The sequence below is a fragment of the Bison bison genome, unplaced genomic scaffold (genome assembly GCF_000754665.1).
Source record: "Bison bison bison isolate TAMUID 2011002044 unplaced genomic scaffold, Bison_UMD1.0 scf7180017864531, whole genome shotgun sequence".
Taxonomy (NCBI): domain Eukaryota; kingdom Metazoa; phylum Chordata; class Mammalia; order Artiodactyla; family Bovidae; genus Bison; species Bison bison.
In genome coordinates, this window is record NW_011495081.1 from 2,630,141 (window position 1) to 2,648,433 (window position 18,293).

Here is an 18,293-nt window from a genome sequence, read left to right on the forward strand (position 1 = left end):
ATGAAAATATGTTTAATGCTAATCTAAGTGGTATTATGGGAAGAGGGAGTCCAAGCCAATAAATCTGGCCAGACAAATCCTGAAAGCAAAGCTGATATTTCCCTGTGCTAAAGATGGATACAAGAGGCTTTCCTAACCTGTTGCTATTTAACACTGGAATGTTATAGCATAGTTTATTCTATACTATCCCAAATTCAGCAATAGCTTTCAGATTATAATAAGTTCTTATGTAGAAGAAAGAAGTTCTGAGCTACAAGGACTTGTGGGTCTAGCTCTGCTGTCAGTTGCATTCTTCACTAGAAGGTAATGAATAGATTGCTACTTACATTAATATTTTTTTTCTCTCCTGAGTGTAGTAATTTGTAAGTGGGTGATCTCTGGAGGAATGACAAGATCTCATAACTTTCAATTTGGAGGGAAAGATTTTGTATCTTAGCTTCTCTACTATTTGAATGCCTATTCTCAACAGTAAAGGATCCACCTGCAATGCAGAAGACGCAGGTTTTGAGAGGCTTAAAGGCAGGATGGCTAGGGGTCCCCAAGTGGAGGAAATAGACTGCAAGTGTCATAGACTGCATGTTTTCTTTCTCTCTCTCTTAAGCAGCAGGAGGAAACAAACTACAAGTGTCAGACATTTTCCCCCCTTCTCTATACAAAATTAAAAGGTTTCTTTTAAACTTCTGTGTTGCCATTACCTGGTTCCACCTGAACTTAACTTTTCTCAAACCTTGAAGTAACCAATGCATTTTTCTTATGGAAATATTTTTCTTAAGCTATGTAATGAACTATGTATTTGCTTGGAATTCTGCCTTTTTTCAAGATTCATGTCAATTGTTTTGTGACCCAGGATGACTCACCTTGTGCCAGTACGATCTCAAAATGCATGTGGTGGGTGAGGGGCCTGGTGCCACTCTCAGTTTTGAGGTATTTCCTTTCTCTAGTTAGCAGCTTGCTGATATCTGTGGTGTTGGAGAAGACTCTTGATAGTCCCTTAGACTGCAGGGAGATCCAACCAGTCCATCCTAAAGGAGATCAGTCCTGGCTGTTCATTGGAAGGACTGATGCTGAAGTTCAACTCCAATACTTGGGCCACCTCATGCGAAGAGTTGACTCATCGGAAAAGACCCTGATGCTGGGAGGGATTGGGGGCAGGAGGAGAAGGGGACACCAGAGGATGAGATGGCTGGTTGGCATCACCGACTCGATGGACATGAGTTTGAGTGAACTCCAGGAGTTGGTGATGGACAGGGAGGCCTGGCGTGCTGCGATTCATGGGGTTGCAAAGAATCGGACACTACTGAGTGACTGAACTGAACTGAATAGGTATTATCACTTCTTGCTATAAACTGTGAAGGGGGCACTGTTTCTGCCCCCTTCTGATGTGTATGTCAGAAGCTTATTCTGTGTCTTTTATACTTTAATAAAATTTTATTACACAAAAGCTCTGAACGATCAAGCCTCTTCACTGGCCCCTGATCGAATTCCTCTCCTCTAGAGGCCAAGAATCCCGGCATCACTCACAGCTCATAGCAACAATCTTTCACTTTGATCCTTGGGTTGGCAAGATCCCCTGGAGGAAATGGCAACCCACTCCACTATTCTTGCTAGGAAATTCCATGGACAGAGGAGCCTGGGGGGCTACAGTCCACGGGGTTTCAAAAGAGTTGGACAGAGCAACTACACAACACAACAACAACATCTGAAACCTCCTAGCAGCCTGTCAGTTTTCCAGAATATTCTCCCTTTTGCAGCATTTGCCCTCTGGAAACTTCTACACCACTATTCAGTGTTATCATGACAGTAAAATAAAATCACTGAACTATATTTGAGTAAAATGCTCTTTTAATTTTCTTATTCAAAAGTAGAAGGTTAAAGAAAAAAAAAAAACTGCTAGGTACATCCATACTAATCGTAGGATTCTCCTAGTAGAATTGGACATATATTGTATGGTAGAACTGGATATACCCTGTGAGTCTAAATTTATCATCACTAAGAAGATTCATTCTGATGCTTGGTGGTTTGGGCCGTTGAATTAACAGCTAGGTAAAAATCTAACAGGAATTTTTTGGTTGGGCCAAGAATGACATTTGGAAAATCTAGCAATAGAAAATCTCTAAAAGACAGTGCTGCACTCAATATGCCAGCAAATTTGGAAAAGTTAGCAGTGGCCACAGGACTGGAAAAGGTCAGTTTTCATTCCAATCCCAAAGAAAGTCAATGCCAAAGAATGCTCAAACTACCGCACAATTGCACTCATCTCACACGCTAGTAAAGTAATGCTCAGAATTCTCCAAGCCAGGCTTCAGCAATACATGAACCGTGAACTTCCAGATGTTCAAGCTGGTTTTAGAAAAGGTAGAAGAACCAGAGATCAAATTGCCAATATCCGCTGGATCATGGAAAAAGCAAAAGAGTTCCATAAAAACATCTATTTCTGCTTTATTGACTATGCCAAAGCCTTTAACTGTGTGGATCACAATAAACTGTGGAAAATTCTGAAAGAGATGGGAATACCAGACTACCTAACCTGCCTCTTGAAAAACCTATATGCAGGTCAGGAAACAATGTTAGAACTGGACATGGAACAGCAGACTGGTTCCAAATAGGAAAAGGAGTATGTCACAGCTGTATATTGTCACCCTGCTTATTTAACTTCTATGCAGAGTACATCATGAGAAATGCTGGGCTGGAAGAAGCACAAGCTGGCATCAAGATTGCCGGGAGAAATATCAATAACCTCAGATATGCAGATGACACCACCCTTATGGCAGAAAGTGAAGAGGAACTAAAAAGCCTCTTGATGAAAGTGAAAGAGGAGAGTGAAAAAGTTGGCTTAAAGCTCAACATTCAGAAAACGAAGATCATGACATCTGGTCCCATCACTTCATGGGAAATAGATTGGGAAGCAGTGGAAACAGTGTCAGACTTTATTTTGGGGGGATCCAAAATCACTGCAGATGGTGATTGCAGCCATGAAATTAAAAGACACTTACTCCTTGAAAGGAAAGTTATGACCAACCAGCATATTCAAAAGCAGAGACATTACTTGGCCAACAAAGTCTGTCTAATCAAGGCTATGGTTTTTCCTGTGGTCACGTATGGATGTGAGAGTTGGACTGTGAAGAAAGCTGAGCGCTGAAGAATTGATGGTTTTGAACTGTGGTGTTGGAGAAGACTCTTGAGAGTCCCCTGGACTGCAAGGAGATCCAACCAGTCCATCCTAAAGGAGATCAATCCTGGGTGTTCTTTGGAAAGACTGATGCTAAAGCTGAAACTCCAGTACTTTGGCCACCTCATGCAAAGAGTTGACTCATTGGAAAAGACTCTGATGCTGGGAGGGATTGAGGGCAGGAAGAGAAGGGGACGACAGGATGAGATGGCTGAATGACATCACCGACTCGATGGACATGAGTTTGAGTAATCTCCGGGAGTTGGTGATGGACAGGGAGGCCTGGCGTGCTGCGATTCATGGGGTTGCAAAGAGTTGGACATGACTGAGTGACTGAACTGAACTGAAAGGACAGTGACATTCATTGAGATTCTCTGTGCCAGGCACTATGCTGTCTGTTTTATAAGTGCATGAACCCTTAGTTCTCTGAACAATTCTGTGGGATAAGTATTGTTACTTTCGTTTTACAGGTTTGAATTGAGGCTCCAATAGGTACAAATACATAATATGAGTAGCACAGTTGTGATTCTAATCAAGGTTGATCTGACTCTACAGATTAAACCTGTATCCTTAAAGCCATTATTGAAGGAGCAATGCATGTTGGATGGAAATAGGCCACCTTATAGGATGTTCATTGATCTGGGGGTACCATGGCAGCCATAAAAAATGAATAATAGGATCTGGAAAATAAGGTTACACACATGCACGCACAGAGAAGGAAAGAGATGGCGGTCATGGCGATATAGGGGACAAGCCAAGGATAACAATAAAGTTTTTTTCTGGAGGCACTAGACGTGTTAGAAAGGCTTAGTGTTGTTTTGGTGTTTTTGTTTGTTGCAGTGTTATATTTATGGATTCAGGTGTTTGTTGACAACCCCATTCTGATTGACAGTCAGGTCTTAAAGCTACCATATCTTCATTAAAGTCATTACAGTATGGTACCAACAATCAATCTAACACAGTAACTACAGGAGCAAGAACTGTACTATTAGCTGCGTAATAGTACAGTTCTTTCTAATAATTAGAAAGCTGTCTTTCTAATAATTAAGATCTCAGCTCACACTTATCATTCCTTGACCCATTTCCCTAAAGTAAAGTATATTGGAATGACCTGACAAAGTGAATATTATTTCTTGTGACTATAATTTATTCTATTTGACCAGAGGTCAAATTGCTTCATCTCCTCCACCTGAAATTGCCACATAGGCCTGTTTAGTGTTGTTTAACTATCAGGTTTTACCCCATGGTGACTTTTGTCATGAGTGTGTACGCCACTATTGTTAACATTTTGAAGTAATATATGGTATTACTGTTAAGGTCATTCTAGTTTTTGTGAGGGAAACTGACCAGCAGCATCTTCTTATTTAGACTTTCTGAATTTAATTTGTACCCTCTTATAAGTAGTAGGTTACTTTACATCCTTACATTTAGTTAAGTTCCTGAGATATAGACTCATTTAATATCAGTAAGCCTTTTAGCTTCTGTACTGAAATAAAAAATTCAAGCAGTAATTTAAATTTGAACAAACTAAATCTAAAATATTTTCCATTATTTTAGTTTAGGAGAAATCTCCATAAGAAATAATAACTTCTTTCTGAACCAGAGGCTAATAAAGTATTTTAACTTTCTGCTGCCCTGGACCTTATTGAATGTCCCACACAGTCCCACTTCCATCATTATGGGTATTTTAAATGAAAAATCTGTTTCATTTGTGTAAGATTTCAGTCTGTGACTTTAAACGCTTCAGAAGCCCTCTTAGACTATGTGTGTATGCCTGACTTGATCTCAATTCCGTGAAATTTTACCTCTTATCAATGACAACTGACATCAGTGTACTAACTGACCCTTCTTGTGCCTAGGTACCCTGATATGCCCACTGCAGCAGATGTTGTGAACGCGTTAGATCAACAGGCACTTGCGTCCATCCTGAGAGCATACGGAGAGGAGAAGCACGCCAAGAAAATCGCTTCAGCAATCATTCAAGCACGCGGCCTCTACCCCATCACCAGAACCCAGCAGCTTGCCAGCATTGTTGCAGGTACCCTCATTAATTCTAAACAGTGTCTGAGAGAAGAAAAAATATATATACATATATGCGTGTATGTGTGTGTATGTATAAATCCCCTGAAGTCCCAGAGGGATTTATCTGTACTTGAAATCATGCAGGGTAGAATCTTGCCTATCCTTCTCTTATGCCAGCTTTTTTTGGTTTTGCAAGCCTCTCCCCTCCAACACCTCTCTCCCACAAACAATTTTTTAAAATATACTGTAGTTTGCTGATTAGTTTAATAATAGAATTTTTTGTTTTTTGCATGAGGTGATTTATCATTTGTGCCTACCAAGGTGAAATGTGGAGTGACAGGAGTGGAAGAATTTCTCGATCCATCACAGTAGTTGATAAGCATCCTGTATAAGATCTGACATTACCTCTCTTAGTTTCACATTTCTGCATTTTAATATTTTGGGCAAAAGGAGAATTGCATTGCCCAACTGCTAAAATAAAATCCAGTGACTCATCCATCTATTCTAAACAACCAGCTAACAAAGAGTATGTGATGTATAGGTTATTCTACTTTGTGAATGCTAACTAAATCAGCCTGAGGGGCTTATTGAAACATTTCATCTTTTCTGCTCTTCGCCACTATAAACCTCTTGAACTTAAGTCTAGCTAGGAGGTGCTTTATTATAGCCTTTCTGTTTGAAGCCAAAGTTGTTTCACAGCTGTGTTCCATGATGAAAGTTTTCTAAGACAAAAATACAACTCCTGCAGTTATTTAACAGAATTCCAGTGGTAAATTCTTCATCTTGTTAGACCATCTGAAATCCTACATCATTTTCATTTACCAAAGGTAATAAGATTTTTTTCAAAAGTTCTTAGTAAGTTACTTTAAGTAGCCAAAGAAGGAAAAAAGGGAATACTTATGTAGCTTGTAAAAAGAACCTAGTTGTAGTTGCCTCTATCTTAATATTATTCATAGTTCAAGGAATAAAACAATATAAATTCACTAAGATCAAGATTTAGAGATCCTGTAGCCATTGCTCTATAACATAAGTTAATAAGACTATGTTCTACTTAGCTACTAATCATAAAATATGAAGAGTGGACCAAGTCTTTAATTTTTTGCTATATACCTCAAGGCCCTTTCCTCTTACTATTGAAATTCCTGTAACAAGTAAGGGTAAATTCTTGCAGTTATGTGAGCATAAAATATTCCATGATTTTCTCCCCCAAAGCATTTATACCAGCAGATTGACATCAATTCACCCTGTCTTCTGTCCCTTCCCTTCTTCCTACTCCATACGCACTAACACATCTATCTCCACCTTATCGTTTCTGTCATTGACTAGCTGTGTTCTCTGTCTTCCATTTTGGAAAGAAGAGCAGTGAGAAGTCGCATTATTTTTTATTAATAAGAAAATCCAAAACTTTCGGTGCTGAAAAACAAGGACTCAGGGTTAGAGGGCATCCTAGAGATCATCCAGTCAAAGAACCTTATCTGATAATTGAAGAAACCAAGTCAAGGGATGGTGAGCAGTATCCTCAGTGGTACAACTTAATCAGTGACAACATCAGATCTAGAATTTGAAAAGTCATGTATTTGAGGCATCATTGAGAATCTGCCTTTAAGAAATTAAGCTAGCTTTTCTGTCTCAGAACTCTAATCTATGAATTTGGGAAAATAACAGTATGGTATTCAATAGAAATTATATGAAGTTGTAGAATAGGAACAATTTAAGTGTTTTCAGAAAAATCGTGTTGTGAAAAGCTTATTTTGGCCAAGACAAATGATATAAACATGAGAATTTTCATGTATGTGTAGGTAAATCCCCATGTTAGGTAAATGCCATTGAAAACTTGAGTGCTTTATAATCCATTTTTATGGCCCAAATCAGCCCATATAATACAACTTTACTGATGATGATATAATTCTTTGGAGAAGGGAAAAACAGAAAAAATTGTTTTCCATTTTGTGCTTATTTATTCAAAAAATATTTTGGGAGAGGCTGCTATATTCCAGGTATTTTACTAAATACTAAAAGTAGAATGAGAAGCAAATCAGAAAGCTTCTATTTCATGAAACTAACAGGCTAATAAGTGATAGAATAAAAACATGGTATTAGAAACTTGTACTTATAGTTGTAACACTCTTATTTATTGTAATTTTAAGTTATGATTGTGTGGCTCATAGAAAAAGTTGATTCAAGTGGAGAATTATAGAATATATATATGTGTGTGTGTGTGTGTGTGTGTGTGTGTGTGTGTTACATAAACCATACCTTACATAACCACACCTGTGGCATATATTCTATAAGCTCTAATTTTGCTTTTATTAAAATTAAATAAGAATTTAAAGAGACTGCCAAAGCAATCTGAATGAGCACATTTTCTTGATTTTCATTATTTTTGTCTTAATAATTACCTCACCCACATCTAATTTGATTGCATTTGTACATGACTTACCTTTATAAGAGAAAAGTTTCCAAAGTCTCCAACTTAGTATCCATGGAAACAGCAGCTGTGTTTCCTTTTGTATTCGTATTTTACCCATTCATGTGATATTTCATTAAATTATGTATTAACAATAGTAAGTGTCCTGGGCTGTAAGCAAACAGTTCTATGGTTCTTTTGGTGGGAGCAGGACTATATGGAACACTGGAGAGTAGAATGCAATTTGTTTAGTAGAGAAAGGGATTAATCTGTGAAGTCCTTTAAACAGAAGTCCCTTAAGAGAGCTGCTTCATAAAGGAAATACAGGAAGCAATGGAGAGCCCAAGAAGTTTCCCGTATTAGTTTCATAGTGCTGCTATAACAAAGCACCACACACTACATGGCTTAAAACAACAAAGTTATTCTTTCACAGTCCTGGAAGGCAGAAGTCCAAAGCCAAAGTATCAGCAGAGCTCTGGGGAAGAATGTTTCCTTGACTCTTCCTAGTTTCTGGGAGTTGCCAACAGTCCTTGGTGATCCTTGGCTTGTAGATGCATCACTAAATCTATAGGCCACACCATCATCACATGGTGTTCTTGTGCATCTGTCTTTGTGTCCAACTTTCCTTTATTATAAGGACATCAGTCATGTTTGATACAGGGCCTACCCTAATCCAGTACACACTCATCTTATCTTGATTGTCTCTGCAAAGTTCTTATTTCCAAATAAAGTCACATTCACAGGGTTCTGGTGGACATGAACTCTGGGGGACACTGTTCAACCTAGTACACAGTTCCTAAGCAATATCTTTATTTAACAAACCTGTATTTTATCAGGCTATAATGTGCAGGATTATATTTGAATGTCTTTTCTGATTCTTCATAAATTCATGCTAAATATGTTCAATATTATCAAGCACTTTGGGAAATATGCCAGTGTTCCTGACACATAGTAAAACCCATATATGGATGAACATTTAAATTGCTTCCTTTGCTTTCAAAAAACTAATAATCTATCACAACAAGAAAGTCCACCACTCTTCTAAACACAATATACTTAGTGGAATTATATAATAATTCAAGTGATTAAGCTGTATTTATAAAACCTGAAGCCTAGTGCCATTGGTAGTACAAATAACTACAGTTTGAGTATTTTCCCAATCATGGGAGTTCCAGAAGACAGATTTGGGGCTTTCAGTTGGGCAGAACACTTAAAACTACCATGAATTACTTTGTAAATTACCAAGTCAGTAATTTGTAAGATAATTCCAAAAACAACCTGAAGGACTTCACTGATTATACACACTATTTAAAACTCGTAGCCAGGAATTTTCATGTAAATAACACATATACAGTTGTTCCCTCCACTAAAGTTCCCTACACCTACCCTTTCCTGTGGCTAATGTCAGCTCTTCCTTTTGAGCTTAGTTGAAATGTCACTTCCTTTAGGAATTTTTTTCCAGTCCTACACAAATTAGTTGAGATTCTCTCCTTTTTGCTCCCATAGCACTGCATTACCTTGTCGTAGCGTTTGTGCTGTTCTTGTCTCTTGCTTACTATTTATCTTTTCCCCTGGACTTATACTGTCTAATATAGTTGCCACTAGCCACATATGTCTGTCGAGCTCTTGAAATGTGGTTGCTCTAATTTGAGAAGTGTCCTATATGCAAAATACACACAAATTTGGGGGCTTAGTTTGAATAAAGAATTTAACATCTCAAAAAATTTTATGTGCATTATATGTTGAAATGAAAAAAATGAATCTCCCATACCAAAACGGTCTAACATTAATACTAAAATACTCAGGTAAATTAGAAAATACACATTGCCCTCCTTGGGATACTCTGAAAAAAAAAATACTCATACAATAGTTTTACTAATTAAGAATCTTTAAAGATGAGAAATGGTACATATAAAATTACTCAAGCTCTTCAGGAAAAAGATTTATGCATTTAATTTTGACAAAATGGCCATGGCCTAGATTTTGCAGATTAATGTATATTCGATTTGTGTAGGCTTAAAAATGATTTTGGCTCTGGATATCTCTGAATTAAAAAAAAAGTCTGATTATTTTCCTCAATAAACTGCTCATATTTCATACAGAGCTATTCTTAATTCCATTTCTCTTTCAATTCTCTGGATACATCAAAGGGGAAAAAAATGACCATTTAATCTTAACTATTAAATTTAGTTTAATGTAAAGATCTTAGTTCAAGTCCTTGGTTCTACAACTTGCTTTCTGTGTAAACTTGAACAGTTCTACGCTGCATCTTTCTCATCTTGAAATGGAAGTAAATAATATTTATGGTGAAAGTGAATAATATTTATGATCATCTTTATTTTTGTTTAGCCAATGTTAATCCTATTAATCATATTTTACTTTAATGAATATTGAAGTTCACTTGGAGTTTCCAAGCTCATGCAAAAATCAGAGAAATATACTGATCACTTTTCAGGTCATTGGGATTTGGATTCAAATTCACAAAATGTATAATTAATGCATTGATTATCAAACATTGACAGAAGGCTTATACTATCAATTTTCAATGGGAAAAGGGGGGTGGGAAGAAGCTTCTTAGATATGTCTAATCCTTGTTGATTAAACATATAGACATTATTCCCTGGCTAACTCTATGATGTAACCTTTATTCTGACTCGTGTACTGGGTACATGGCCAGAGCTTAATGATTGCTTGTTGAACAAATAAATCAATAAAAAGATGTGTACATTCTCGGCCAAAGTAAAACAAAAATTCAGGAAAAACAATTATAAATTGTTAGCTATTACTGAGAATCAATTGTACTCTGCCCTTCAGTTTGAAGAGCAGGGAACCTAAGCATCAAAGTCCTCAGTATCAGTTAAAGCAGCTTCAGGGATAGGTGAGACTCCCTAGGACATGGCATCAAAAATCCTCAAGTTCTATTTCTGTTTCTGCAGTTTATTAGATTTGTGAACTTAAATAAGTCACTTATCTTATCTGATACTTATTTTCTTGTCTGGAAGAGAGGGATAGCTAATTCCTAATATGACCAATAAAGGAGATCATATTTGGAAAGTTCTCTGTGGCTCAGACAGTAAAGCGTCTGCCTGTAATGTGGGAGACCTGGGTTTGATCCCTGGGTTGGGAAGATCCCCTGGAGAAGGAAATGGCAACCCACTCCAGTACTCTTGCCTGGAAAATTCCATGGACAGAGGAGCTTTGTAGGCTACAGTCCATGGGGTCACAAAGAGTCGGACACGACTGAGAGACTTCACTTCACCTCACTGTGAATTTTAAAGTGTAAATACACTTTTAAGCATTTTATTCTCTTTGTCCAGTACTTGGATGATCCAGAGAGCAAATAAGTGCACTAGTTAGAACCCTGAGTGTGGTCTTCTACCCTGGAATTCCTGTCCACAGGCAAATCACAGTGTGATTCCAAGCTATTTTTTCTTTAGAGGTTACATGAGAAGGTATATGAGTTTTATAAAGAATAGTCATTCTTTTTTCCATTGGTACATGTAAGGTATATTTTTCCACAGTAGCATTGGTGGCTTAGGCCTCAACTTGCCTTTGAAATCACTACCTTTTCCCAGCAAAATTTTGTTAATTCAGAGAGAAATTTTAAAAGTAAAAAATAAAGCATTCATTAAGAAACGCATCACCATCAAATTTTAGTGGAATATAAACTGTTTCCTGATGAAGCTAATCAGACTGGTTTGCCATTCCTTTGTTGTTTTAATAGCCTACATGTTGCTTCCTCCTTCTTTCCCAAAAAGCACTCTTTTTAGTAATGTTGCCATAATAAGAAATAAACAAAGATGTCCAAGAGTTCAATTATGATGATAGTAAAAAATGGTATGGTCAAACCTACAGTCGAATTTGGATGGTTTGCCATTGAGTCATAGTTGTCTTTGCTGCTGCCTATGATAATGCATTTATTCTTCTGTCATTTTAAATTTCTTGAGTTCAATCTGTTATACCCTGTGTGTATTGTTATGGTAACTTCATGCCAGCTAAATTATCAAATGACATTTCATAAGTAAACTTATTTCTTATTTTAATAAGTAATCTTTCCCAGAGACATTCTGTACAAGAAGTTCAACTCAGAAGAGAATGAAATGAAATGTGGGAAGAAAAAAAAAAGAAAGGGAAACCTGAAAATCTTCCTTCTAAAAAATCTGGTTATGCTCAGTTTGAAGTACCAAATAGGATGTAGGAAATGCTAATCCCAAGTGACTGTGGCCTAATCCTAATTTAATAATGCTGCTGCTGCTGCTGCTGCTAAGTCGCTTGAGTCTTGTCCAGCTCTGTGCAACCCCATAGATGGCAGCCCACCAGGCTCCGCCGTCCCTGGGATCCTCCAGGCAAGAACACTGGAGTGGGTTGCCATTTCCTTCTCCAGTGCATGAAAGTGAAGTTGCTCAGTCATGTCTGACTCTTCGCGACCCCATGGACTGCAGCCTACCAGACTCCATCCATGGGATTCTCCAGGCAAGAGTACTGGAGTTGGGTGCCATTGCCTTCTCCAATAATAATGCTAGCTAACACTTTTTGAACTAATACTAGGCACTAAATTATTTTCGGTTTTTAACTCAGTCCTCATGACTACCTATAAGGCAAGTACTATTTTTATCCCCATTTTACAGATGAGGAACTAAAAACACAAAGAGGCTAGATAGGTTGTCTCTTGTTAAGTGGAGCTGGAATTGAAAGCTAGTAATCTCTCTCTGGAGGCTTCCCAGGTAGCTCTAGCAGTAAAGAACCCATCTGCCAGTGCAAGAGATGTAGAAAGATGAAGGTTCTATCCCTGGGTTGGGAAGATTCTCTGGAGGAAGAAATAGAAAACTACTCCAGTATTCTTGCCTAAAACATCCCATAGAGAGAGGAGCCTGGTGTGCTACAGTCCATGGGGTCACTAAGAGTCGGACGTGGCTGAGCACAGGCACACAGACAATTTCACTCTAGACCCTGTACTCTTATGTACAACACTACTCTAAATCCCTTTCTCATGATAGGGCACAGCATGAATTTTCAGTGGAGAACACTGATAGCTCAATCTTCCAGGATCTCATATACTCATATAGGAAATAGTCATATAAGCAACTCACTCTGTCACCCTGTAATAAATGATATGGATAACAGAGTCAAAAACAAAAGGATATAGAAATACAGAGAAGGGAGCAACTGATTTTAATGTGCTTTTAGAGGGTTTGGGTAGAAGTTACAGACAAAGAGACCTTTGAATTGAACCTTTTAAGAGGGAGAGTGATGGCTATTTATAGAAAAGACCCTGTCACACAGTAGAAACTTATTAATTACAGAAATGAAAAAAAAATCAATAAATAAATGAAGCAGGTAAGATTTCAGGGAGCTGTGAGGAATAGAAAACGGACAACTCATGGTCCTATCCCAGGACCCAGCACACTTATAATCCCTGGAATTCTTCATTATCTTGAGATCTTCTATCCTAAATGTGACCTTGAATTAAGTCAGATTCTTTATTTAGAATAACCAAGTCCTCATGGTTTTCCTGATTATGGCAGAATTTTAGACTGCTTCTAGGGTATGAGAGAAGGGAAATGTGTCCTTTTACATCATTACTCCATTTCTTGCTGTTTTATACTCTGTATACTTTTGCAAGTGAAAATTAAGTCATGTCTAAGTCATGTCCAACTCTTGGATCCCATGGACTGAAGCCTGCCAGCCAGGCTGTATATAGGCAGGCTAAATCCCATCTGTCTATGGGATTTCCTAGGCAAGAATACTGGAGTGGGTTGCCATTTCCTTCTCCAGAGGATCTTCCCAGCCCATTGCAGGCAGTCTCCTGCATTGCAGGTGGATTCTTTACGTACTGAGCCAGACTGTTCTTGGTTCCTGGCTAATTTGATTTCTTTCAAGTTCTATACCTAGCTAACTGTGGCTAGCCTTACTTAGTCCTGACCAGCTTCTACTTCATCTTTTATCATTCTGGGCCCAATTTTCTTACTCTTTCATCTTTACTTCACTACCATAGGTATCTTTCATTTTGCATCTTTAACTCTTCACATGGAATATTGCTTTTATCCATTTCCTTGGGAATCTTGGGATACCACCCCACCCCACCAAGGTCCAATTTTTATTACCACCTACTGCCCAAGTCTCAATTTTCCTGATTCTTAATTCCTTACTCTGTCACACTGCTGCTGCTGCTAAGTCACTTCAGTTGTGTCCGACTCTGTGCGACCCCATAGATGGCTGTCAGTCTGTCACTAATTGGCTGCTATTCAAGACAAGTCAATTTTCACTCTGGTCTGTTTTATTTTCTTACAAAAGATGGGTGTATTAGACCTCCCCCACAATCCCTAATGTGTTATGAAACTATAACAGACATTTTCCTAGCCCACAGTGTGGATACTTCAGAAATACCTTTGAATTATTTCTAAGTTTCCTCCCCCCAATTTGATCAGTTTTAAAATTCTGTCCTGATCCTCACTGGTGATTGACTTCTCTCCTTTTCCATACCTATCAGGACCACTGTTTATCCCTTATTTAGATTATTACAATAACCTCCTTAAAGATCTACCAGCATTTATTTTCCTCACTCAAATCCATCTTACACATATTTTGGAGTGTCCATCCAGCCTACATCCTCTTTCCTTGCAATTGCATAGGTCCCTACCAACTCCCAATACCTGATAACAGAAGGGTAAAACCTGTGTAGCCATGTTCATTGATTACCCTTGAAGCAACTGATTATAAAGAGTCATGTAAATTAGATACGTCTCTCAAATTTTGAACCATGAAGACCAGAATCTATAATTATATGGTATTGGGAATGAAGAATTAGGGCCAGATTTGCATCTCTTTCAATCAAGAACAAGGTGAAAGCCGTAATTAGGAGAATTGGGAATCAAGAACAGAGTGAAGAAAATTAATTGCAGAAATAATAGACATCCAGAAAATGGAGATGTTCAGAGATATACACACACAAATCCATGTACAAATGGGTGGAAAGAATGCTTGTCTGTAAGCTTTTCAGTTCTCTTAAGGTCTACTGCTATTCCCTACAGCTGACTTCCTGTGATTCATGAGTGTGAGTGAGTGAGTGAGTGTGAAGTCGCTCAGTCGTGTCCTACTCTTTGCGACCCCATGGACTGTAGCCTACCAGGCTCCTCAGTCCATGGAATTTTCCAGGCAAGAGTACTGAAGTGGGTTGCCATTTCCTTCTCCAGGGGATCTTCCCAACCCAGGGATTGAACTCACGTTTCCCGCTTTGCAGGCAGATGCTTTACTGTCTGAGCTACCAGGGAAGCCCCCTGTGATTCATACATTTCCTTTTAATAATTGTTTTTTATTTTAGTGGATTTTGTCCCATTCTTTAACATCCAGTCAACCCCCTAGGACATCACGGCTTTACTAATCATGTCATTTACTTGTTCAAAAACTTTCAGTGGCTATCCTTTGCTCACGTGTTTAATCCCAAACTCCCAAGCTTGATATATTTGGGTCCATTCTGTAGTCTAGAACATTCTTTTCACACCTCTCTAATTATCCTATGTATTCCTGCCTAAATGTTCTGTCCTTTTTCCTCCAAACATGGTTTTTTTCTCCAAAAAATAAAAAGTTCTCCTTCCATCTCCACTGGTTTAAAACCTGTCTACCATTAAAGCCCAACTTAAATGATGCTTTATATTTTTCATGATTCCATCCTTGATCGCCCAACTTGGTCTTTGATTTAAACTACTATAGCAGCTTGTTCATCTTTTAACTTCTTCATAACAGTGTGGCGTGACTGGAGAATGCAGGCTTTCAAATCAGAACTACATTCAACCCTGGGTTTTGCTATTTAACAGTTGTATAACTTTGCCAAGTTGTTTAATCTTTCTAGGCCTTAGAGAAATAGGTATTAAGCAAATAATGATGCAAATAAACAAATAATTATAAATTGTATAAGTGTTATGAAGAAAACAGATAGGGTTTAGTGTTAAACTACATGGTTTAGTATAATTGTACAAAGTGTGCAGTTGGTGCTAGTGGTAAAGAACCTGTCTGCCAATGCAGGAGACTTAAGAGTCACAGGTTTGATCCCTGAGTCGGGAAGATCCCCTGGAGGATGGCATGGCAACCCACTCCAGGATTCTTGCCTGGAGAATCCCATGCTAGAGGAGCCAAGAAGACTCAAGTCAATAGAGTCGCAAAGACTGAAGCGACTTAACACACACAAGGCTTACGGAGAGTACAGTAGGGGGCCCTAGCCTGGTTAGGGGTTTTAGGAAGGCTTCCCTGAAGAAGTAGCCTTTACACAAATCTAAAAGAATAAGCAGCCAAGTGACAATTCTAGGAGAAGCATTCTCAAGACAAAGAAACTAAGCAATAACAAAGGCCCTGAGGCCCTGCTGTATCCTTCTCCATCACTAGTATTTTCTCTTCTCCTCTCTGGGGTGTTGCTTCACTCAGTCCCAGTTTTTTGTTTGTTTGTTTTTAATTTCATGTTTCATATCACGATTTGTGTTCTATTAGTAAGTTTAATTCTCATTGCCCTATCTCTTTGTGACATTTTATAGCATAATCTCAATAACTGCAAGCGTCAGTTTAGTCTGTCTGTTAGCTATACCGCTCTGGTGGTTGACTAACCTTTGCTGCTAAAACACTAGAATGTGAATAGACTAGGATAAGCACTGCTTTTTTAATTCTAGTATTTTTTTATTCTTTCCTTTTGATGATTTCCCTTTTCTTTTGGTAATTTTTTAAAAGATATAAACTGAAGTAAAAGTCTCTCTCTCAGTCGTGTCCAGCTCTTTGTGACCCCATGAACTGTAGCCTGCCAGGCTCCTCTGTCTGTGGAATTCTTCAGGCAAGAATACTGGAGTGGGTAACAATGCCTTTCTCCAGGGGATCTTCCCAACCCTGGGATTGAACCCAGCTCTTCTCATCACAGGCAGATTCTTTACAATCTGAGCCATCAAGGGAAGCCCTGTGGGATATTGACATCTGAGCAAATAATTCTCCATGAGTCTTTCAGTACTAATTTTTCTTCCTTTCCTTGTGCCTTAAATGCTGTTGTTTGCTAGGAGTTCAATCCTTCATTCTTTTCTCACTGCACGTGTAATGCTGGACAAACCCATCCATTTCTACAGACCTGACATCATCCATATGCCCATGTACAGCTCAAATCTCTTCTGAACTCTAGACCCATATTTGTCACTACTGTCTGAACATATCAACTATTTACCCCACAAGCATATGAAGTTCAGCTTTCCAATCTCATCTTGCTTACACTGACCATGCCCTTTTTCTGTTTCTAATGCACCTAATCACATTTACTCAAAAGCCCAAATCAGAACCTTCAAATCAACCTTAATTTGAAGAGAAATGGTGTATCACTAAAACTTCTAAATTCTGCCTCCTAAAATCATTATGTTCCTTTCTACCCCAATTTCCACTGTTGCTGCTTTATTATATGCCTTTATTATCTTTGCCAGAATATTCACCATAGTCTTCTAACTGGAATCTATACCTTCTGTGTCTCCAGTCCCCACCATCCCAACCTCTACCAGAATTATATTTATAAAATACAAATCTCCTACTATCACACATCTCCTTAAAATCCTTAGTAGGTTCCCTATTATCTGTAGGACAGAACCTAAACTCCTAACATGAAAAACAAGTCTCTTCGTGATCTGGCTTCTGCCTGTTTTTTTTTTTAAGTAATTTCTTCACCACCTTCTCCACTCTGCCTCCCCCTCCATCCCACACCCAATGCACTCTATGTCTACACCAAATTGCTTACCATTCATGGTCCTAGAACTCACTTTATGCTTTCACACTTTTCTCCTTTTGTATGTGATCTTTCTCTGCAAGATATGTTGTTCCTCATTTCTCCTTCCACTCAAAAACAGAAAAAAAAATTGTCTGCTTCTTTCAAGACTAGACATTATTTTGGATCCTTTCGGAACTTTTCTTTTTACTGTCCTCCTGAGGTTGCTTACTTGCCACATGAGCATTTACTTCATTACACTCTGTCTTCCTCATAACCTGCCTGAACTCTTTGAATGTAGAGTAACCGTATCTAAGTTTCCAGAGCAGCCTCAGCACTCATCTTCTGGGAACTGGTTTAAAGGATAAATGAGTGGGTTAGAGGAGGCAGGAACTATTCAGTCAGGTAGATTTGAAGTGACTCTGTCATCTAAATTTGTAAATTTGGGCATTTATTACCTTCTCTGAATTGATGTTTCTTAATCTGAAAATCTCTTCCTGGCTGCTCCGGCAAAGCACAGCTGCTGCTCCTTACTTTGGAAGAGAGGTATTGGGAAGAGATACCCCACATCCAAGGTAAGAGAAACCCAAATAAGATGGTGGGTGTTGCAAGAAGGGATCAGAGGGCAGACACACTAAAATCATAATCACAGAAAACTGGTCAATCTAATCACACTAGGATCACAGCCTTGTCTAACTCAATGAAACTAAGCCATGCCCTGTGGGGCCACCCAAGACGGGCAGGTCATGGTGGAGAGGTCTGACAGAATGTGGTCCACTGGAGAAGGGAATGGCAAACCACTTCAGTATTCTTGCCTTGAGAACCCCAAGAACAGTATGAAAAGGCAAAATGATTGGATACTGAAAGAGGAACTCCCCAGGTCGTTAGGTGGCCAATATGCTACTGGAGATCAGTGGAGAAATAACTCCAGAAAGAATGAAGGGATGGAGCCAAAGTGAAAACAATACCCAGTTGTG

The 18,293-nt window shown here is 38.5% G+C and overlaps 1 protein-coding gene across 2 annotated transcripts in view; it reads left to right on the forward strand.

Annotated features, from left to right (window-relative positions):
• Positions 1–18,293, forward strand: part of METTL15 (methyltransferase like 15) — a 220,816-nt gene that overhangs the window by 176,302 nt on the left and 26,221 nt on the right. For both annotated transcript variants that reach the window (XM_010831792.1, XM_010831791.1), the window contains one exon: positions 5,029–5,207. In XM_010831792.1, coding sequence (XP_010830094.1) covers positions 5,029–5,207 — 179 coding nt within the window. The remainder of the gene's footprint in view (positions 1–5,028; positions 5,208–18,293) is intronic.